Here is a 24,548-nt window from a genome sequence, read left to right as displayed (position 1 = left end):
AAATGCTCTAAGTTAATGTTCACGCACTGTCACCGGGTATATGAACTCCATTTTCTTATTTTCTCTATTTTTGACGCTCTGGCATCTGGGGCCTCACTGATTACAGAGAGACTGCCCTTCCAGGACTAGCCTTGCCCCAGCACACCTTTCATATGCAAACTAACCAATCCAGAGCCTATACTCTAAATTACTTCCTTTATGGAGCTCCCACAGGTTGAGCAATATTCCCCAACCATAACCACCCCAGAGCCAGGTCCCAGACAACTAGAGGCAGCGCCCACACCTTGGAGCCTGATGAAATGATTCCACCTAGCCAATCTGAAATCTGTTTACCCTACCTTGCCTTACCTTTCTCACAGAAACCACAACGAAGGCCACTGCCCACGTTTCCCACTCTCTGTCAGCCTCCCGACCAGCCTGGTGCTTCCCCATGTGGCCCTACAAAGCACGTGTCCCTCCTATTTCTAGACTTCTTCCTTCATGACAGTCATTTCCACATCTTTGTGTCTTTCCATCCCTGAGTAAAACAAATCCGGGGCACGTTTTCAAACACCAGCTAAGGCTCTGTCTAGAGGATGAGGTTCTTGGAAGAAGTGAGGCTGAGAGACTCCTGTTGAGGTGGTCTGGGAATGAGGTGAATGGGCCCAGAGAATGAATATATTGGTGGCCCAACGCTTATGCTCACCAACAGGTCCCACAGCAGAGGAGGCTCCTAGTGACCGAGTGCATGGGATGACCAGGTCTGTGGATGTCGGCCAGCCTCTTTCCTCAGGCTTGACAGTGCATGTTCAATGGGCTCATGTACCAAGCAGCCAAGCGGAAGTGACAGAGGAAGCCTACGGGCTCAGCAATGTGGAATTCCTCTCACCAAGGCTGACCTGGCCACAACCACTGCTCAGAGACCATGTTGCCAGCAGCAATGACCAAGCATCTCCAGGGTGATCCCATATCACAAGGCACCAGCCAGCCTTCTGGAAGCAGGTTTATTCCACCAGGCCCCTTCCCTCATGGAGTGGGCGACATAGGGTCTTTTCTGGAATATTCATTTTTTCTGCATGTGGACTTGCTTTTCCTACTGCTCTGCTTCTGGCAGCCACACAGCAAGCTGTGGAATCAGGGATTATCCTTTTCCTTTTAATGCATCCCATACAATACTGCTTCTCATCAAGGACCCTCCTTTATAGCAAAAGAAATAAGGCAATAGGCTGATGCTTTGGGGAGTCACTGATCTTATGTACCCAATGCCCTGTGGTGGCTGGCCTTATACAGTGCTACCTGGCATTGGAGGGTTCCGAAAGCAAACAAGGTGGGAGTCAGCATTTTATGAAATTGGTGTGCAGTCCTGGAGGGTGCAGTTTCTCCTCTGAACCACTGACCAACATATGATGGTGCTACTTAGCCAGAATCTAAAGGTGCAGGAACCGAGGAAATGAGGGTTCCTTAATCTATGATTAAGCCTGATGCCAGCTCCTTGCAATCAAAGTGAAGTCCGTGGACCCGCACTATTGGCATCATCTGGGAGCTTGTTAGAAATGCAGAATCTCAGACCCCATCCCAGACCTACTGGATCATAATCCACTTTTAAGGAGATCCCCTGTTCATTCATATGCATGTTAAAGTTTGAGAATCACTGCTCTAACGCACTCACAATATTTTTGCTTCTCATCCCCAGACCTCTGATCTCTGCTTCTTAATGATTTTAGTACTTGAGGGATGGATGCTTCCAACAGGGGATACAAAATGGTTTCAGTGAAGTGGAAGCAGAGACTTACATTGTCTCCTGGTGGCTTCACGATACTCACACCAGTAGGAAATAGATGATAAAGGGGCTTATGGGCTTTGAGGGGGTAGCTGATCCTAATTATCAAGGGGAACCAGGACTGCTGCTACACAATGAGGCAGAAAGAAGAGCAGATGGAAGTCAAACAGCCTTGGGGGGCCTCCTAGTACTGTCTTGTTCAAGGGTAAAAGTCAATGGGTTGGCTGGCATGGTGGCTCACACCTGTAATCCCAGCACTTTGGCAGGCCAAGGTGGGTGGATTGCCTGAGGTCAGGAGTGCAAGACTAGCCTAGCCAACATGGTGAAACCCCCATCTCTACAAAAATGCAAAAATTAGCCAGGCATGGTGGTGCACGCCTGTAATTCCTGCTACTCGGGAGGCTGAGGCAGGAGAATCACTTGAACCCGGGAGGCAGAGGTTGCAGTGAGCTGAGATCGTGCCACTGCACTCCAGCCTGGGTGACAGAGTGAGACTCTGTATCAAAAAAAAAAAAAAAAAGTCAATGGGTCATTACTACAGCCCTACAGAGGCAAAACTGCCAAGACCTCAGATTCCTCAGGAATGAAGATTTGGGCCCCATCACAGGATGAGGAACCAATCCCACTAAAGCTCTAGCTGAAGGCAACGGGAGCATGAATTGGATGGCGGAAGAGGAAAGCCTCAGGAAAACCTGAGAAAGACTTCAGAATGGGTGTCCTGTGGAATGCTAGGTGTCCAGCATGTCCTTCTGAATTATCTTGATTCCGCAGGGGTCCTGCTTTTCAATGTCTTTGAGCTATTTTACAACTTTATAAGTTAAAACTGATTGCAATGCATATAGTTTCACCCACAGAGGTGCAAATAAATTTTGTCCAGCAGAGATACAACTGATCTCCCCATCCCACCCTCCAAGTAATCAGTTTAATATTTATTAACAAATCCATTTCAACATTTCTGATTGCCTACATATGTCTGTTATTTGGGGTCTCCTTTGAACACCTTACTGGTTCCCTCATTAGTTCATGAGTTAAGCAAAATCTTCAACATGTGTTCATTTTATATTCATACAAAAGTCATGATTCCACCCTCTAAAAACTTTTTTCTTTTAACAAAAGACACAAATACAGCTATGAACTCATGACCAGTTGCATGAATATGGACTGTATCTTCTATCCATATTTTCCTCCTTTCTGTGTTAAGTATAGATTTTAATATTTTAATTATATTTTAATTCTTTCTCTCCCCACTAAAATAGTATGTGAGCTGCATTGGTGACAGTTCACTTAACAATTCAGTGTTCAGAATGCTGAATATTAAGGTTGGGTCTTGTCAGAACCAGAGGAGAGGACTTTGCCCAGGGATACTGGGCCTGGAGCTGGACTCAGCAACTTACGGAATCTGGATTTGACAAGTGAGTGAGTTGTATAGAATTCTTGTTGGAAGCATGTTTTTAAGCCAAAATATGGGTAAAGGAATGGATGTGGATGTAGTTTTGGGGTAGCCTAAGAGGCAGCTGTATTGGTTATTTTTTTTCCATGACTACTCAGCATCCAAAGCCTTCTAAATTGGGAGACATCTCCCAACATGAGCATCTTTGTGGGAGGAAAGTCCTGTTATTTGGGCCCCTATCCAGGACTCTGCACTGTCAGGGGATGCCTCGAAAGCACAAGCAGCCAGTGTCTAAGATGTGACTTTGGCAGAGGCTTCCTAATCACGCCCTTTCCTACGACGGCGTGAGCTGGGCCGTCAGCACCACCCAGCCTCCTTGGATCCTCCCCAGTTCCTGGGTATCTTTCTCTTGCTACCTAGTTAATTCTACAAATTCCCGTAAGTTCCTTTCTGTTTAAGTTTTCATCCCAAAACCTTGAATCCAGGTACAGTAAGTTTGGTTGGAAAGACATAAGCAGCTGTAAATGTCCTGAGCAATGTTTCTAAATTGGAGATCCTGTGAAAAATGCCCATTTTTATTTAGGAGAGCTCCCTCTGCTTCCTGACCAGCCCTGGTGGTTCCCCTGTGTGGCCCTACATGGCATGCCATGCCTCCTACTTCTAGGGGAATGAGAGTCAAAAATTCCTTCATGATAACCGTTTCTGTGCCTTCCACAGAAAGACAAGCCTGAGTCTTCAATTCAAGCAAGTTCCCAAGTGATGTGGATAATGCTGGCCACCAACCACACCTTGGGTGTTGAGATCACAGCACTGAAGATGTGTAGAGAAGCGACTGGGAAGTGGGGAGGAGCAAGATCGAGAAGGGTGTTAAATGCTGTGTAATGAAGTTTGTGCTTGATCTTGCAGGTGATAAGCAGCCATTAAATGACCCAGGGGGAGTGAAATAAATAGACTTCCATTTTTAAATGGCACTGGATGTCATGTGGCAACAGAGGGGGAAAGGAGGGACAGGAGGCAGGAGAACCAGTTAGGAGGTGTGATAGGTACAACAACGGCTCCCAAAGATGTCCATGTCTTAATCCCCATATGGCAAATGGGACTGTGTAGCATTATTAAGTTAAGGACCTTCAGATGGGAAGAGTAGCCTGGATGACCCAGGTGGGCCCCATGTAATCACACGAATCCTTAAAGTGGAGAACCTTTCCCAGTGAGCCTGAGGGAGATGTGGTTATGGAAGAACAGCCAGAGAGATGCAATGTTGCAGGCTCTGAAGGAGGAGGAGAAAGGGGCACAAGCCTAAGAATGCAGGAATGGCCTCTAGGAACTGGAAAAGGCAAGGACACAGCCTCTACCCCGGAGCCACCAAGCGGAGCACAGCCTTGCTTGATTTTAACCTAGTGGGACTCATTGGACTTCTGACCTTCAGAATTATAAAATAGTACAAGGTGTTTTAAGCCACTAAGCTCACGGTAATTTGTAATGGTGACAATAAAAAACTAATATAGGAGGCTATTGCCACCTTCTAGGGAAAATAGTGAGAATCTCATTTCTGAGAGTGGCAGCAGAGAAGGAAGACAGACCTGGTTTGGAAGATTATTCAGGAGATACGGATGAAGGGACATGGTCACCAACTGGGTGGGGTGTGGGTGTGGGTGTGTTAAGGAAACTCGCAGGTTTCTCTCTTCAACAAAATGGGCCCATTAGTCAAAAGGACTGCAGGAAGGAAACACAGGAGTGTGAGTGCAGAGAAAGGCAGTTCCCTCCTGATACTACTCGGCTTGTTTCTTCAGATTCCTTTTTTACCAGGAAACCTAATCTTAACTCTTGCATGTTCCCTACTGGGAAAAGCGTGTGCTCAGCAGCCAACACAAACAGCTGCTCTGCTCATCAATTATGGTTTTCACTCTAAATTAATGAATTGCCATTCTAGTCATAAACCAGGCTTTTGTGAGTTTAGTCAGAGCAAAACAATTTACCAGGGTTTGATCTCTCTCAGAAGAGCTGACAGAGTTGTTTTTGCCCCTGCAAAGTGAAGGATTAGACCTTATACCACAGTGATCCTGGTAAGGCCTCCTTCTCTGGCACAGTTTGCATGCGGGAAAGGGTTCGGAGAGGGAGGGCTAGAAGAGGCTGCCTAATGCTTTGCCCTGTGCCAAGTCAATTGAGAATCAAGAGGTTCTGTGCTTGCAATTTAACAGCTATTTATAGCGTGCATTCTGAGATTCCCTCACATATACCACAGACCCGGTCTCCAGAAGAAAAATCGCTCCTCCTCTGGAACTCCCTGCTTACAAACAGCAAGGTGCAAGCCCAGGCAAGTTGTTCTGGGAAAGTGGGAGATTGTGGGGTGGGGTGGGGGGTGAGTTCTGGTTGCAGTTGATATGGAGATGGTTGGTTTCATCATAAAGACTTCTTGGGAAATCTGAGAAAGAAAATACTCTTTCTAAGCCCACTTTGAATTGTTTCTTTACCTATGCCAAACCTGCCAAGAGACATCTGAGTAAAAGAGGCAAAGGCATGGCTATTACCCACCCCACTGTTCAGATGAGGACACTTAGGCTCTCAGAAGTTTAAGTTCCTTACCCAGCACTGCATCATTCAAATGTCAGAGCCAGGAATTGACCGACCTCGGTCTTCTGATGCCAAAATCCACACCTTTTGCATTTTGAGTTTGTGTCCTATGTGGGGAAGGACACCCTTCCCTTACCACCCACCCAGCAGGTCTTTCTCAGTCAGCTGTGGTCTAATGGTTCTCCTGCCTGAAGGTGCCCGACACATTCAGGGCTGGTGACGAGGGCACCCAGATCATCCAACAGTAATTGATATTATCCTCTGACCAGTAAGTCCTCCCAGATCTCCTTCCTATGTGCTCACCTTCTGCAATGTGCTACAGAAAACAGATATAGGGGCCGGGCACCGTGGCTCACACCTACAATCCCAGCATTTTAGGAGGCCAAGGCAGGCAGATCATGAGGTCAGGAGTTCGAGACCAGCCTGGCCAACATGACAAAACCCCGTCTCTACTAAAAACACAAAAATTAGCTGGGCGTGGTGGCACACACCAGTAATCCAAGCTACTCGGGAGGCTGAGGCTGGAGAATCTCTTGAACCTGGGAGGCGGAGGTTGCAGTGAGCTGAGATTGCGCCACTGCTCTCCAGCCTGGGTGACAGAGTGAGACTCCGGCTCAAAAAAAAAAAAAAACCAAAAAACAAAACAATGAAAACAGATATAGGATGACAAAAATCCTCTGCCTTCAAAAGGTTACAGAGCAACAGAGCCTGAATTGTGGAGTTGGAATGAAAGAAATGGAATGGGCACAGAGCTGCAGAACCAGGAACCAAACCCAGGTCTGCCAGACTCTAGCACCCGTGCTCCTGCCCGCGATGCTAGACTGTTTCTCTATCACAGTGCTTTAAGGTCTACAGAGTGTTTTCCAGACAAATAAATCAAGGCTGAGAAAGGTGAAGTCACCTGTGGCTTGTGGCAGAGCTGAGAAACCTCCAATTCCAGATGCCACAGCCTCTTGCCGTACCTCCCTGCTTTTCTCACCTCAACGCTCTAGGTCTGGGCAGGGGAAGGTCTAGACAGAAAAGAGGACTCCTGAGATGTCTCATGAGAACTGTGATGAAGGGACTCCTTTTTCCTGCTTCCAGTGCCCATAGCAAGGAGGGCATCCCCTTCCCCCAACATTTCACGCCCGACCTCACTCCAGCCAACCCCCTCCAAAATACACAGTGCTACTTACATATTCCTTAATGTCCTTTGATTTCACAGCCTTGTAGGAATAATACGCAGGGTAAAGGGTGCCAAATATAAGCCTGGAGGGAAGAGAGACAAAGAGAAATATGATTTTTCATTTATCTTATTTAATGGAAAATGTCTGTCTTCAATGCCAAGAGCAGCTCTCTACAGAAAGTGCTGCTGTGGGGCTTGATTTATTTTTATGAATGCCCTGAAGGCGTTCTGCTCGTGACTGGGGCATCCTTGGGCACCTCTATCTTCTGTTAAAGCCCACACCCACCTTCCTTCAACCTGTGGTTTGGCAACATGGAAGGGTGGTTAGGGGTCATGGAAGCCAAAAATGGGGATGTGAAGGCACCAAGACCCCTGAAGTTAAAGGCTGCCTTTCCTCTCCTGCTGCTAACCCCCCTCTAAAGCTCTATTAAGCCTGCAAACACCTCAGGCTTCTTTCTCCATCAAAACCTTTCCCCTCAAATTTCACTCCCCTTGGACTTGATCTCAGCATCCTGCAGCTAGAATAAACTCTTCACATTTCATATTGTAAATCCAATCAGGCCAAGCCCTCCTCCCACCAATACATCCCCATCTTGCATTAGCCTGTTTCTCATCGCTCTTAAGATGAAGAAGCAAAAATACCAACAATGTGACACTGGGCAGCAGCTCTCACTGATCTATGCTCAGGGCTGCGTTGGGTCATTAAATGATCTCGTGCTCAGCCCTGCCTCTCAGGACCTGCACGGTAGAGCTCCACCTGCCCTCATTCTCTCTACCATGCACTAGCCCCCACCCAGAAAGCCTTTGCCTGTGCTGTTCTCTCCTTCTGGAGTCTTCCTTCCCCCTTCTTTGTCTGGTTAATGCCTGTTCATCCATCATATCCCAGCTCCAGTATGACTTCTTCCCTGGCCTCCCTAACTAGCTCAAACCTCCCCACTACACTCAAAGCACAATGTACCTATTATCAGGGTGTTCTTTTATTGTTGTTTGTGTGATGCTTTGATTGACAGCCCTCTTTCCACAGCACTGTAAGTGCCTTGAGGGCAGAGAATGGATCTGTTTTGCTCAACACTGTGTTCCCAGAACCTACCCCATAGTAGGCCTTCAACAGATATTTGTAAATAAATGAATTGAGCTGGAGGTTCAATCTTTTCACCTGACAGATGAGGTCACCTCAGGTGCCAACTCAGGGCCAAGCTGACTGGATGCAGGAGTGGGCCTGGCCCAGGCACTATATGAGCTGACATCTCCTGTGACAACCCCACAGATGGAGCTTTCAGAGTCCCTGCAAAGAGCTAGCCTACTTACGGAAGATACCACACTGAAGAAACTCAAAGCCGTGGTTCACTGGGTATTGAGAGTCTGTACAGAGAACTCCTAGTCCAGAAGCAATTTACCAAACAGGGGTCAGCTTTACCATGAGCACTGTTGCCAGGGAACACCCTGATATTCCACAATCATCAGGTTTCCAGGGAAAACAAAGTTAACTGAACCAAGTCCATTTCTGGCACTGAAAGGGAGAGGGCTGTTAACTCTTGACTCACACAGACCTTGTGCGAAGTGCTTTAGAGCTTTATCCCACTTAGACCGCCTTGTCCAAGGGAACTCCTTTTACAGACAGGACTCCAATGCACGGAGCAGCCAGTCACTTACTTGTCTAAGGCCTCATGACCAGTGAAGGGTAAGGCAGGCGCTGGAGCCCAGCCAGGCCAGCCTCCTCCAAGCCTGGCTTCTTGTGACCACCTTGCACTACCTTGGGGAGCCGCCCACCCTCCAGGAATGCTGAAATGACCTGTGTGAAGAGCAGGATGAGCCACTGGGGGGATGACAGAGTAGTGGGAGGAAGGGGAAAAAGTAGGCCTGGGGGTGAGGGGGAAACATTGAAGAGAGGGTAGTGCCAAAGACAGCAGTCAGGCCAAGGGGGAGGTGGCTGGGGAAGCCCGCTGGGTTTGGTCATCGCCCCCTTGGTGAGGAAAGTCCCCACACTCCTCCACACTGCCTCCTTGCCTGCCCCCTCCTAAGCATTCTCAGGTATCCAGGAGCCTCACTTCCTCAGGGAGGCCTTTCCTGACCTGGTCACCCCCCTGAAGATTGGGCTCCTCTCCCTTTTTAGCTCCTGTACCTGCCCCTTTCTTAGCTCTTGTCCACTGTATCCACTTGCGTCTCTCCCACAAGACTGTGTGTTCCACAAAGCCAGAGATGGCGACCCTCATTCATAACACACCCCTGTGCCCTGCACAGCAGGAAGGGCTCAGTAAGTACGTGTTCACTGTGTGAAGTATCAGAATGGGGAAGCCAAAGCCAGCACCATCCAGGGAACGCTCGTGACCTTGGGACTGAGGTCTCGGTAGCGAGGTGGACGCCAGACAGCACCAGGCTGATTCAGCAAAGCCTCGGGCACAACGCCATGGACTGGGGGGAAATAAATACACCACTCCTCGGCACAGGTGCCATGGTAATTACCCATGTCTGCCAGGATGGAACTGTCTGGAGCCCCTGCCCTGGGACAGCATGTGAGCAGCAGAGGAGAGACATGTGGGAAGTACAGCGCTACCCAGGGGCTGATTGATGGGATCCCCGTGAACCCCAGTGGGTCGTGACACCCTCTGAATGGTCACAGAGCAGGGAAGGAAAGACAGGAAGGCCTGTGCTAGGTCAGCTGGACTCTTCTGGAGTGAGCTGGTTGCCAGCATCCTCCGCCTGGCTCCTGTGTTACAGCACAAGGTCCCTACACACGAGTTTGCTTTTCAGTTTCTAAAAGCTCAGTAACACTTAGCATCTCACTGCCCTGGGGAAGGGGAAATGGGATGAAAATGGTCAGTTCTTCTTAACCTATTTTGGAAGTAAGAAATAACGAAGGAAGCAGGCTCAAGCCAAAAGGACTTGGTACTTCTGCTCCTTCAGACCAAGTACCCCCACACGGCCCTTCTCCACCGGCCTCACTGGCCTTGCTTCCCACCCCTCCCTCAGCCTCAGGTTCACAGAGCCAGCAGCTGTCCCCTGATTAAGCCACATTCACTTGCAATCTGTGACTTTCTGGCTGCTCTTTCTTCTGTCTGAACGTTAGCACAGGATCTTCCCCAATCCCACAACTCTTTTGTTTTTCCTGATAAAGTGCCACTAATCCTTTAAGACCCATCTCAGAAATGCCACTTCTTCTGTGAAGCCTTTGGTTACTGCCCCCTCAGTTTTCTTGATACTATTTAAGCCTGTGACAGGTCTTATGTAGTAGCAGCAATAACAAAACATTTAAAATAATATTATTATATCATTGAGTGTTCACTAATGCCAGGCACTGTTCTACAAGCTGTACTCACTCTTTCAATTAATCCTCTCAAATACATAGGGAAAAAGAATTCTTACTACCCCATTTTACAGACTGGGACACTGAGGCTTAGCATCATTACTCACTTACCCAAGGAGACACATCAGCCAGGTGCACAGCTGGGATCTGAACCCAGGCAGCCTGACAACAGAGCCTGCCTTCTCCCGGGGCTGCCTGTGCTGGCTGAGCCTGTCTCCCTAGTCAGATCATATAGTCCTGGGCAATCAGGAGGGTCCCTCGTCCCTGGCACAGCACTTCCCCCTTTAAGTGGGTACTTGACATGTCTGTTGAGTAACAAGCAATTTCAATCTGTCTCCAAGGAACTCAGCCCACTTGCTAGACTCACATAACTTTCTACGAAGTCAGAAAAAATGTGGTAAAATAAGAGGGTCTAAAGCTCCTTTAATGCTCAAGCTGGGCTCAAGCAGAGGGAAGATGGAAGGCTGGAGTGCCATCCTCCAGAGAGACGAGGCTCTGCACTAACACACTCCTCTCAGTTATCTCTGAACCTCTGAACGGAGCTTGCACCTCACAGCTCTGTGCCCACCCTCCCTTCCCCCCACTGTCATTAACTGTTACCCTGAAGCCCCGACTCTGTGTAAAGCCTCCATGGATCTGCCTGCAGCATTTCCCTTATCTTTGCCCTTCACTCCTCCTCTTGCTCCAAGTTAGGGGTCTTCATCCAGGTTGCCTCCCCACCCACCTCCTCCACAGCTGCGGCATTGAGAAGGGAGCATGAGTCTCATGTGACTAGTACACTCTGACGCAGTGGTTCCCCACTGGGGTGATCTCGTTTCCCAGGGTAATCTGGGCAATGTCTGGAGACACTCTGGTTGTCTGAGAGGGTGCTACTGGCAGCCAGTAAGCAGAGGCCAGGGATGCTGCTAAACATCCTATCATGCACAGGACGGCCCCTCTCAACAAAGAATCATCCATTCCAAAATGTCAATTGTGCCACTGCTGAGAAACCCTAGTTTCTAGACCAGTGTGCTGTTTCCTAGTTTTTGGGCCATGGACTGTTCACCAGACCATCAAGGGTCATTTTTTTGAACCCCAAGAGTTCAAAAAATGTCCAGTGTCCCAAGAAAAACTGTAAATGCTGTGATAGTGGGGGATGGCCCCAAATGGTAAAGACCACCTACGTAGCCTGCTGGCCAATGTCAGGGAAAACACAGCTCTGAAGTTGCTTATCAACTTCCTGGAGCTCTGGCCAGGAGAGAGAGATTGCTGACCTAGGGCATAACTACAAGCTGTGGCACTGCTGTTGCTGACCGTAGCCAAGTCCTCTGCAAACCATGAAACAAACTAGTATTTTCCACAGTCTTCTCAGGCATCCTAGAGTTGCACCAACATGTCCCAATCCCAAATTGTGCTAAAAATTTAAAAATCAATGCTGGCAATGTATTTTTCTAAGATTAATTTTTTAAAGTGTAAGAGGAATAACAAGCGTATTTATACAGCTCTTTATAACATTAAAAAACAAATCACACTGAAGAAATTGTGTGTCACACAAGGGCTTCTGGAATGCTCTGTTTCTTGACCTGAGCACTTGCTTTATAATGACAAATATATATAAAACTGTACACATCTTATTTCATAATTTTTTTTTTGAGACAAAGTCTCACTCTGTCACCCAGGCTAGGGTGCAGTAGCATGATCTCTGCTCACTGCAACCTCTGCCTCCCAGGTTCAAGCGATTCTCCTGCTCAGCCTCCCGAGTAGCTGGGATTATAGGTATGCATCACCACATCTGGCTAATTTTTGTATTTTTAGTAGAGCCGGGGTTTCTCCACATTGCCCAGGCTGGTCTTGAACTCCTGGCCTCAAGTGATCCACCTGCCTCAGCTTCTCAAAGTGCTGGCATTAAAGACATGAGCCACTGCACCCAGGCTTATTTCATAATTTTTAAAAATGATGTACAGTATCCAAGAAAATAAATTTGCACAGTCTTCCAATTCATGAAGGCACACTGTTTCATCTGAGCATTAAAATGTATTAAAATTTACACTATGTTTTGTGCTTTGTGTTCTTAATGAAAATATAATTTTGAATTATGTTTTCTGAAGATACTTTCTAAAAACATATAAATCCATTTTTATCACTTTTTATAAGCATTAATCTCCAAGACTGTTTTTGCTGTCTACTCTAACAGAAGAATGCTCCTTGGTTCTTCAGCTCCTTTTGGCATTCCAATAAATATGCTATAATTCTTAATTTGGAGAAAACTGTAACACAGAGCAGATATATTTGAAGTCCCCTATATGTACTTTCCTGATACAATCCTTTTCCTCCTCCCCAAAACTCACCACTATCCTGAATTTGGTGTTTATCATTCTCACTATGTTTTTATTAACTACATGAGCCATGCATAAACAGAAAAAAAGTGTTTATACCTGTTTACATATTCTACAAATGGAATAACACTAGATGTATTCCACTGTGATATGTTTTTTCATTCAAATTTATGTTTTTGAAATTCAATCCATGTTGACACTTGTCTTTCTAGATCATTTTTTAAAATTATTTGTTTTGTTTTATTTTTATCATTTTTTTGAGATGGAGTCTCGCTCCCATTGCGCAGGCTGGAGTGCAGTGGCGCAATCTCAGCTCACTGCAACCTCCGCCTCCCAGGTACAAGCGATTCTCCTTCCTCAACCTCCTGAGTAGCTGGGATTACAGGCGTGAGCCACCACGCCCAGCTAAAATTTGTATTTGTAGTAGAGATGGAGTTTCACCATGTTGGCCAAGCTGGTCTTGAACTCCTGACCTCAGGTGATCCACCCGCCTCGGCCTCCCAAATGCTAGGATTACAGGCGTGAGCCACAGCACCCAGCCTAAAATTATTTATTTATTTGTATTGACACAGGGTCTCGCTACGTTGCCCAGGCTGGTCCCGAACTCCTGGGTTCACTGATTTCCCACCTCAACCTTCCAAGTAGCTGGGATTACAGGTATGTGCCATGTGCATCCAGTTTTTTTAGATCCTTTTTAAGTACTGTGTACCACTTTACTATATGAACATATTATAGTTTATTCTGTTGATGCATACTTAGGTTCCTTCCTATTTTTCCCCTTTACAAACAGGGCTGTGATGAACATTATTATACATGTCTCCTTGGGCACACCTGAGACCTTCTCTAGGGTATCTACATAGTGTGGAACTGCTGGGTCAGAATTTACAGCATCTTCCATCCACCAGATAATGCAAAACCACTTGCCAGAATGACTGTACCAATTTATACTCCTTCCTGCAAGTGTAAAAGATTTTAATACTCCCCATTCTTGCCAAACTTATATAGTCAGACTGTTAGATTTTTGCCACTGTGATGGGCGTAAAATGGTATCCCATGTTTGTTTCAATTTGCATTTCCTCAGTGGCAGGTGAAGTCAAGCAACTTTTTATGCCTGTTGGCCATTTGGGCTGCTTAACTACCCTGTTTATATCCCTCCATTAGTTTATCTTGTTCTTAGTGATTTTTAGGAATTCTTTGTGAATTTTGGGTATAAATCCTTTCTTGGACATATGCATCACAAATGTTTTTCCTCAATATAAGCTCTCTTAACTTGGTTTGTGGTGCATTTTCTTGCTTTCTAGCTTTAAATTTTATATAGACGAATATATCAGTCTTTTCCAGCTTTTTTCTATCTCGTTGAGAAAATCCTGATCACGTATATTTTCTTACAAGAGTTTTAAACTTTTGCTTTTTCAATACTAGATTTTCATTCATTTGGAATTGCTCTTTATGTATGATGTGAGTTAGGAATTCAATTTTAATCTTTTCTACATGGATCCCAACTATCCCATCCCACTGATTTGCAGTGCTGCCCACCATATATAAAGTTTCCAATATGCATAGGTATTATTTCAGCTCTCTATTTGACTGATCTACTATCTAACCATGCACCTAAACCACAGTGTCTTTATCATAACCATAATATTAACAACCATGACTTTATAATAAATCCTGATATTCTTAAAATTGTCTTGGCCATTCTTTTTTTTTTTATTAGAAATTTCAATGTAGAATCTTGGCTATTCTTGACCCTTTGTTTTTCTATATAAATTTCATGATAGTTTGTCAAGTCCCACATAAAGCCTTATTTACATTTTGATTGGAATTTCACTGTATTCATAAAATTTACTAGAAGAATCACCATCTTTACGGTTTCAAGTTTCCTCTTTGTGAACATGGTGTCCTCCATTTCCTCATGTCTTCTTTAATGTCTTTTTATTATATGTTATAAATTTCTTCATAAAGATCTTGTACATGTTTTGTCTTACTGCTAAGCACTTTAGGTTTTGGGGGTTTTTTTGGTGGCATTGTGGATTTTTAAAATTAGATTTTCTATTGGTTATTCATGGTATATAGGAATGCTACTGACTTTCCAGGCTGCTCTCAGAACCACTAACCTTGCTGTAGTCAAAAGCATTTGGAGTCTCAAATGCATTACGGTGAGTGAAAGCAGCAAACTCAAAGGGCAACATGTGTTATGACTCCATTTATATGCTCTTTCTTTTTTTGTTTTTTGAGACGGAGTCTCACTCTGTCACCCAGGCTGGAGTGCAGCGGCACAATCTCAGCTCACTGCAACCTCCACCTCCTGGGTTCAAGCTATTTTCCTGCCTCAGTCTCCTGAGTAGCTGGGATTACAGGCGTGCGCCACCAAACCCAGCTAATTTTTGTATTTTTAGTGGAGACGGGGATTCACTATGTTGGCCAGGCTGGTATAAGCTCTTCTGAAAAAGAGAAGTTTATAGGGACAAAAACCAGGTAAGTTGTTGCCAGGGTTAGATGGGGAGGTGGGAGGTTGACTCCAAGAATGTGCAGGAATTTTGGGGAGGGATGGAGCTGCTGCATACCTGACTGTAGTGCTGTTTATACAACTGTATATGTTTGCCCAAACTCAGAATTAAAACTCACACTAAAAAGAGTGAATTTTACCAATTTCACCACTATACACCTGACCTTTAAAAAAACCAAAGCATTCAGAGGAATTCACACTCACAAGTGAGGTGTGTCGTGGCTCTCCAAAAGTGGATCAAGTTGACCTGAGCATCAGCCTCCAAGCTCTGAGACAACCAGTACCTTCCTGATGTCAGAAGGTCCATGTGTGGCAAAACAAGCCTTCCCAAAACCATAATCCATCTCTAAGACCCACTGATCCTCTAGCCCTGAAAGGACTGTCTCAGATACGCTGTGGGCCTGGGATCTAAGTGCTTGAGAAACTCTGACCTTTACCATACTGCCCCAGGGAACATCCTCACTCACGATGATTCTCTGGAAGCTTAATCTGGGAAAAGAGATCCTCCGTCTGAGCACACAGCTCAGGTTCCCATAGCACAGCAAACCACTTGGGCTTTGGTTGCCATAGGTCCCAACCCCTGGGCTTCTGCTTACTCACAATGACTTTCTAACGGGCTGGAGGGAGAAAATAGGAAAACAGCAGAACTGGCCCACTATGCATTTTGGTTCCCTAAAGACTGTATTATTGTGACTTATAAGCCATTTATTTTTGAGTGCTCACTTTTAACCTTCATGTGAGACAGGTATTATCATTTTCCTCATAATAATGAGAAAACTGAGGTTTAGTGAAAATAAATAATTGAGTCTCACAATTAGGGGAGGAGGCCAAAGTCAAACCCACGTCTAACTCCACTGCCCATCTCCTCACTGCTATGAGGCACTGCCTTCCTGACTCTGCAGCACATGGCTGAGAGTCTGCAGCTGGTCTCTGAATAAATGAATGAGGAGTAGGAGAGTGGGAGGAAGACTGCTGCCTGCTTCCTTGCCTAATGGAATTCCCCTCTGGCCCTGAATTATAGATTTACTGACAACAGGTGACAGTATAATTACAGGGTTTCAAGCACATAAACTGTTCACATAAACGAGGTTGTCTCCCGACCTGAGCTGATCTTGGGAAAACAGAAATGAGACATGTCCTTCTTTTTCACCTTGGCATGTGATTCTGCCAGCGTCTCTGTAGTCTTTCCTTTCCCAGTTGGCTTCAGACCCTGCTCCTCTCTGCAGATTTGAGAGAGTGAACACATACACAACTCTTCCTTGGGTAACCCACCTCACAAACATCTCATTTGCTTATTTCCTCATCTGATCTGCACTGTACCCCTCCGAGATAATGGGATTACTTTCCCAGTTTACAAATAAAAAAAACTGAGCCTCAGAGTAGTTGAGGGATATTCCAAAGCCCTTCTCCTATCCAACAAGACGCAAACCCAGGCCTCCTGTCTCCAAGTCCATGGCCATTCCCCGGACCACACTGCCTCTCTTAGCATGAAGAGGCAGTTTCATTGCTTACTTAAAGCTGTCTGTAATGTGTGCTGCAAAAATCCCGTTTTAAGTTGGATTTTTATGCTCCCAAACACAACTTAGGAAAGCACAAAACAGAAAAGTCTGATGCAAGCAGGAACAAACATTCTGTAAATTTCCAATTGATACTGTTCCACTCCACAATCCAATCCACACAAATCTCTCAACCACAAATGTCTGCCTGAATCTATTGTTTTTGTTTAAGTCTTAATTGTAGAGATTCCTATTCTTAAGAAACCCAGCTTTATTGCGTGTGGTAGAAAGAGGCTGGGCTTTGACTTCAGACCTGAGTTTGGATCCAGCTCCATCCCTGACTAGCTGTGGAGTGGCAAGCATGCTTCTTAACTACTCTGAACCAGTTTCCTCCAGTATAGAGACCAAGAACACCTACTTTCAACAGCCACTATGCAGATTAAACGAGGAGATTGTAGGTACAAATTTAACATACCAGAGACACTCTAGATGAATGACAAATATCAGTTCCCCTCCCTTCTACAGAAACAGTAACTGCAAATGCCAGTTTTTTTAACCACAAAATATTGTTCATTCAATCATTAAATATATGCTGAGCACCTACTGTGTGCCCTGGGCCATCTGATAGGAAAGGCAGGCAGCAAGCAGATAATTATACAAATAACTGGTTATTGTCATCACAATAATTGTGATGAGTTCTGCTGAGTCTGTTTTGAAGAAGAGAGAAGACTCATTTACAATGACTGTCCTGTGGTTGCCTATTTCCCAGCTTATGCTCCCCTCCCAAGACCTTAGAGCCAGAGACCTGACCACCAGCCAGAGGGTTCTGTGCTAAAGGTTTATGGTTTTCTCCTCCTGGTGGGCTTCATCTAAAGCCCCCTACATGGTATATATTTAGGCTGAGAAAAGGACTGCTGGGTCTTCCTATGTGCACCATGAAAAAGGGGTGGGGGGAAGGAGTGAGGAGCTCTTTGAGATTGACTGGCAGGTGGTCAGCGGGTATCTGTGGGGTTTTCCAGGGACTTGCCTGCTCAGCTGGTGCCCTCCTAGCTCTCACACAGCAGGTACTGATGTCCTCTTCCAGGGCCCAGCCAACTTTGAGTGCATGTGTCTGTCTGGCAGAAGGTATCAAAAGCCCTGGGGAAGGCCATGGGAACAGGACAAACCTTTACTAATGCCCACCAGGCACCGTACAAGGCAGTGATCCTCACAGAAGTCAGGTGAGGCAACTACTATCCATCCCCTCTTACGCAGGAGGGACCTGGTACATTAAGAGGTTAAATTCATTCATTCATTCATTCATTCGTTCGTTCGTTCATCCAACAGACATTTATTCAGTCCCTACTCTGTGTCAGATTCTGAGGCCAACACAAGGTCACAGAGCTGCTAACTGAATGAGCTGGATTCAAACGCTCTATCTGGCTTCAAACTCTTTGCTCTTTCTAATCCAACTTGATACCTCAAGGTCAGAGGTTTTATCTTCAGGGAAGTCACAACATGGCTGGGGTGCCAGGTGTATCAGAACAAGAAAGGTGGCAGGCAAAGCTGAATGGGCTAAGTATGGAAGGAAAGACAAATGATGGGCAAAACTACAGAGATAGAAAACAGATGAGCTGCCAGAGGCTGGCAGTGGGGTAGAAGAAGATGATGCCTACAAAGGGGAATGGAGGAAGTTTTGGAGGCAATGAACCTGTTCTATATTTACACTGTGGTTGTGATTACATGACTGTATGCACTTGTCAAAGCTCACAAAACTATACAGTAAAAAGGGTGAATTTCACTGTGTGCAAATTATCAGGAATTTATACAGGAAATTTAATCAGGAAAATCAAGATTTGAATTCAAATTATACAGGAAAGTTCAGGTTTTTCCAGCCCCCTCACTCAGCTGTACTGAGGCTGCATCGCTTCCGTTTATAGTCCTATGACACCATGTGAACAAACACTGCCAAATGAGGCTGGTCTTATACATTTAGTTACTGATTTCCTCATCTGTTAAAATCAGCCAAGTTAGCAGAGTAGAATGTAGCTAAGTCTTAAAGTGGTTATGTCTCAAAAAGATATTTGCACACCCATGTTCATAGCAGCATTACTCACAATAGCCAAAAGATGGAAGCAATCCAAGTGACCGTCAATAGATGAATAAATAATGAATATTATTCATCCTTTCAAAGGAAGAAAACGCTGACACTTGCTAAAAGATGGATGAACTATGAGTATACTATGCTAAGTTAAATAGGCCAATCACAAAAAGGCAAATACTGAGTGATTACATTTATAAGTGGACTGCTCTAAATAACTCCTTAACTAGATAAGTCAAAATCATAAAAATAGAAAGTAGAATGGTGGTTGCCACAGGCTGGGGGGATATAGGGAGTTGATAATGGGTGTGGAGTTATAATTTTCAGCTTTGCAAGATGGAAGCTTCTGGAGATTGGTTGTACAACAATGTGCAATAAATATATACTACTGACTGTACACTTAAAAATGGTTAAGATGGTAAATTTTATGTTATGTGCTTTTATCACAATTAAAATAAAATAAATTTATGACATTTATGAACCAAAAAAATCTCTGCATGAATATTTGTTCAAAATCATCCATACTTAAAAATTTTATAAAAACAGAATTTACTTAGTATACGTCATTAGTTCATTTAATCCATAAAAGATTACTTCTAAGAAAGTTATAAGAAAACAGAATATATAATCTTTCAATTTATATCTGTTTCATGCAACAATGCTATTTTGTAAAATTTACTAAAATTTTCAAACATCTCAACTTATTCAATCCATTGTAATGACATTTAAGATGAGTGAAAATTAACAAGTAATGCAAGTAAATATATTTTTTACTGGTTCTGGTTGTAGAGGAAAAAACATTGCTGTATATTATGTTCTATTAAGAAGTTACACTATTAAAATGTTTCTGAGATTGATATTTTAGATAGATAGACAGCCAGATAGATAGATAGATAGATAGACAGATAGATAGACAGATTGATTGATTTCTGACTTGTTCCAGAAAGGATCTGAGATGGCTTGGTTATAAATAATTGTGTAGCTCATAAGAAATTACCATGATTCCAGGCCACTGGGTTTGTCTGGCAGCAGAAAGGCTCAGAACTGCTAACCAAAGCACAGTTGTCACCTCACTAGAAGGGGAGGGTGGGACTATGTCCCACCTGCCCATGGAAGAACAAGGATTGTGTGAAACAAAGGATGTTTGGCTCAGGTCCGGCATGGCACCCTGATTGGAACACAAAACCTATTTTTAAAAAAAAGTAAAGAAAAAAAAAAGCAAGCTGGAAAACAGCAGCTTTACTTCAATGAGCACAATTTAAATTGAGAGAATTTTCAGCACGTGTCTTAATTATGAGTGAGTCAGGACAGTCAGGGAACAAATGCAGCTCCCAGCTGCTAAAGTGCACTTCTGGCTGGAAGTTCTGGACCTTGCTCCTGAGTTGGCCAACCTGGGGAAGAAGGAAGCGGAGAGACCGGGGCAGGAACCCACTGTATGTACCTCTTGCACACCTGCCCTGCAGATGACTTAGGAGAGCCACTGCTGGCTGCACAGCTCCAAAGGCCCTGGCCACCATGTGTAATACAAACCCTGTGTAAGGAAGGTGAGGTCCTCCTTTGGATAACAATTTTTTATGTTTGATGCTTTGAAGGGCAATCCTCGGTAATGCTCTAAAAAGTATAGTGGAATACTGCATAATAGTTAAAAAGTTAAAATATAACAAACAGCTGCTTTGTTTTTTGTTTTTGTTTTTGTTTTGAGATGGAGTCTTGCTCTGTCGCCCAGGCTGGAGTGCTTTGGTGCCATCTCCACTCACTGCAAGCTCCACCTCTGCAAGCTCCGCCTCCTGGATTCAAGCAATTCTCCTGCCTCAGCCTCCCGAGTAGCTGGGACTACAGGCGCCCACCATCACACCCAGCTAATTTTTTGTGTTTTTAGTAGAGATGGGGTTTCACCGTGTTAGCCAGGATGGTCTCGATCTCCTGAACTCGTGATCTGCCCGCCTTGGCCTCCCAACGTGCTGGGATTACAGGCGTGAGCCACCGCGCCCGGCCCACAGCTGCTTTGTTTAGAAAATAAAGATATTTCTCTCAACTACCACAGAATGAGAATTCCTCTTTAACAACTGTGGCATTTGCTTTTGCAGATCCGAAGAGAATAGATAAAACTAGGTCACTAAGGAGAAAAAAATTCCAAGACAATAACAGAAAGAGTTAGCTCTAAGCATGGAAATGTAAGAAATTTTATTTGCTTCAGAATGAAAACAATATACATTCTTTCCATTTCTGAGCCTCAGATGGCCACAATCATAGGTGACCATAAGGGAGAGTCCAAGTGAAGAATGTCCTATTATCCAGGAATCAAGACTAAAAAGGAAAGCTTCACACTTCGGGGGAAAAAAGTTACCAGTATAGCACTCCTCAGTAATTAGCAGTGGTTACAATATAATGCATGCTCTGTACACAGCTTTTAGCAGTTTATATCCATTTGCACATACAAAAACTCCATGAAGTAGACGTGATTATAATTTCCATTTCACAGACTGGAAATGTGGATCAGAGAAGTTAAATAGTTGGACTAAGGTCACACACCAAGTTTGTAGCAGAGCTAGAACTCTCTGTGTGAGAGTTCTAGAATGTGAGATTTCAAAGCTTAGGTACTAAACCATGGATGCCCCAACTTCTTTGATTGCACAAAATCAGTAAAATATTTTGATCACGTGTATTTGTATTACCACAGGTCCTTGGCTTTGCTGAGGAAATACTTTTAAGTCATCATGAGGACTGGTTTAAAATTGGATTGTCTAAGGCTGGGCATAGTGGCTCATGCCTATAATCCCAGCACTTTGGGAGGCTGAGGCGGGCGGATCACCTGAGGTCAGGAGTTTGAGACCAGCCTGGCCAATGTGGCGAAACCCCGTCTTTACCAAAAATACAAAAATTAGCCAGGAGTGGTGGTAGGCGCCTGTAATCCCAGCTACTCAGGAGGCTGAGGCAAGAGAATTGCTTGAACCGGGGAGGTGGAGGTTGCAGTGAGCCGAGATAGCACCACTGCACTCCAGCCTATGCAACAAGAGTGAAACTCCGTCTCAAAAAAGAAAAAGAAAAAAAATTAGATTGTCTAATACATAAGTTCACTTAACAAGCCTCATGCGAATTGTAACACAACTTGGGTTCTGCTGAAAACAGTCAAAACAGCGAGGGACCGTGTTGCTCCCTCCATGTCATGGATCTACCCCCTCCCTCAGCATCTCCCACCAGAACATGTGCCACGTCGTGCACGTCAGGCGTGCAGACCCAGTGCCCCTTGCTGAGGGCCTACTCCAGGCAGGCACTGTGCTACCAACCACCCACATGGTCTCCTTCCATACTCAACATCCAGAGGCTTCCCCTGCCCAGAGAGCTGGCCAGCACATGTGACGAGGGTGTGGCCTCTGTTCTGCCTGGCTGTGAAGCCACTCCAAGCTGCACCGTGAAAGGAGGGACCACCCAGGAGAGCTTGGAGCTTGGGGACCTTGGTGCTGGTCTTTGCTACACCACTTACTAGACATGGGTTCATGGACAAAAGCCCAGAAGCCTCACTTGTTTTATCTCCTCTGCAAAATGTGGTGTCAAATGGGATAATACACGTTATGATACTTGAAAATGGAAATGCTGCACAGACTTGCAAAAATATTTTTCCTACAGGGGAAGCTCTGACCAGAGGACCATGGACTGTGGTGTCCCACCACTGGAAGGGCTGACATAGGAGCCATCATGGGAGTCATTTAACCAGTCCTGGGGTGGAGTTGGTACAAGCCCTGGTACCTAAAAGATGCAGGGATGCCACCTAGCTGGGAGACCAAGAACAGCCACTACCTGCAAGAGAGATTCTCCCTGGGGGTTGGAGGGAGGAAGAGAACACTTTTTTCCAAGGTGGATGTTTTCTGAAGCCATGGGGAGAAGCGTCACTGTCTCGGTGGAATCATAAAAGCAACCTACCTCGTCATTCACTGGTTCTGGGTGTGAAGGAAATGCCTCTTCCCAGAAGACTCTGGGGGATCTCAGAGGATGCCTAAGGTCCAGCCTGGGTCCCTCTCAAAATAAAAAGAGAAAACAACTGACAAGTTCACACTGTTCCCTTTCCCTATATGTGTTTGAGCCAAGAAGGCCTTACTATAAATGGTAAAATTTGGTAAAAACTTCAGCACCATATAGGGTCCCATCCCCCACCTCCCACCCCAACTGGTCCATTAAGAAATGCCTGGGCTGAGGCATCATCAGAGACATCCTGGGGAAAGTGGATAACCACAGTAACTAACTAGCAGTCTCCAACATTTTAGTGTAGAGTAGTTTAACACCTCTGTGGCCAGTGGCAGCAAGTAGGGAAGGGCATGCTAGGCTGTTTCCCTGGGTTGATGGATTGGTTGGTTTGGGGAATGGTGGAATTCAAGGAATGGGAGAAGTTTGGAGAACAGGGTGCTGGCTAAAGGTGCCTGGCCAGGACCCAGGATGATAGCACCACGTCCCCAGGCATGGAAGGGGAGATGTGGCACAGGGATGGGCTCCCAAGTGGGGGTCAGGAATCCTGGTTCCAGGTTCAACTCTGATCCCAACAGGCTGGGTAATCTTAGGCCATCACACCCCCTCCCTGGATCTGTCTCTTCATTCTTTCATTCAGAAAACATTCACCTGGTGCCTACCAGTATGGGTGTGTAACACTGTTCTATTGCTGGTGAGGCAGGAGTGAACACATGAAGAGAGCACGGTGTTGAGTTCTGGGGTGCCCTCCCCTTCCGCAGCTCAAGCATTGTTTATCCCCATGCCTGCAGTCTGACCCAGGTCCAGCCCTGGCCTCTACTGGGCTGTTTCCACCGTGTGGATGCTCTGAGCATGAACTGGGCCCTCTACACTCCACCCTGCATCCAGAGATAGTGTGAGGATGTTAGTAAACACTCAAACAACAGTGGGCAAAGCAAAGCTGCTATGAGGCCAGCAGAATAGTCACGGACAGTCACCCTTGCCATGGTACATTCCTGGAAATTGCAGCAGGAAGGAGAATGGTCAAAAGGGGATCGCTTTTTGCTGTATCCCTTTGTCACCAGCAGATGGGAATCCTGGGTCAGCAAGGCAGAGTGCTGACTGAGCTTTCCTCTGGATGATGGAAAACAAAGAGTGGATAGGCTGGGGAGAAAAACAGGAAAACGGGTGTGTTTTCATCTTTGTGGCTGTGCAGATGAGCAATCAATGAAGCAAAGTTCGGCTGTTAAGAACTGACTCTATTCTTGATAGAGCTCGAAAGATACCATTGTTCCCTACTGCCCAAAGAAAAACGTCCAAGCTGCTTATGTTGATATCGAGGGCCTCTGCCATCTAGCTGCAGGTGTCCCACCAGCTTCTTGGGCCCTCTGCTAATTCCTGTCTACTCATGCATTTCTGCCACTGTGCTCAGTCATCATTCTCTTGGTCTGCAGTGCTCTGCCCCCAACTCTGTCTGACAAAATCCTATGCATTCTTCTAATGCATTGGACTAGAAGCCTTGGCACTACTGACATTTGGGGCCAGACAATTCTTTGTTGTGAGGGGCTGTCCTCAGCGTTATCCCTGGGCTCTAACTATTAGATGACCCCACTCCAAGTGTGACAACCAAAAACATCTCCAGACACCACCGAATGTCCTCTCAGAACAAAACAGCCCCTGCTTGACAACCACTGTTCTATGCCTAGATCCAAGGCCATTCTTTTTATAAAACCTTTTCCTGAGCTCCTTAGAACGAGGGTTATATGTGTGCCTTCTACACACTTGGTAATGTTCTATTAGCACTTAACTAGCCTTCTTCCAGCTTGCATTATGTGGTTATATCATACCTTCCTCATTGGGCTACAAGTTCCTTAAGAGCAAGGACAATACTGTGTTCATCTTATACAAGCCACAACACCATCTACAGTAGCAATTAATATTGGCTACTAATAAAGTAGTTATTGGCTACTAATAAACTGTGGTTTAACTTCTTACTGTTAACATAAGCACAACTCATCTA

General features: G+C 45.3%; 1 protein-coding gene across 2 annotated transcripts in view; it reads right to left on the bottom strand.

The window, feature by feature from the left end:
* The window catches only part of REEP1 (receptor accessory protein 1), a 125,226-nt gene that overhangs the window by 60,567 nt on the left and 40,111 nt on the right, over positions 1 to 24,548 (bottom strand). For both annotated transcript variants that reach the window (XM_054472678.2, XM_054472671.2), the window contains exon 2: positions 6,896 to 6,968. In XM_054472678.2, the coding sequence (XP_054328653.1) occupies positions 6,896 to 6,968 (73 nt within the window). The remainder of the gene's footprint in view (positions 1 to 6,895; positions 6,969 to 24,548) is intronic.

This window comes from Pongo pygmaeus, chromosome 12 (genome assembly GCF_028885625.2).
Source record: "Pongo pygmaeus isolate AG05252 chromosome 12, NHGRI_mPonPyg2-v2.0_pri, whole genome shotgun sequence".
Taxonomy (NCBI): domain Eukaryota; kingdom Metazoa; phylum Chordata; class Mammalia; order Primates; family Hominidae; genus Pongo; species Pongo pygmaeus.
This window is presented reverse-complemented; position numbering and strand designations above follow the sequence as displayed.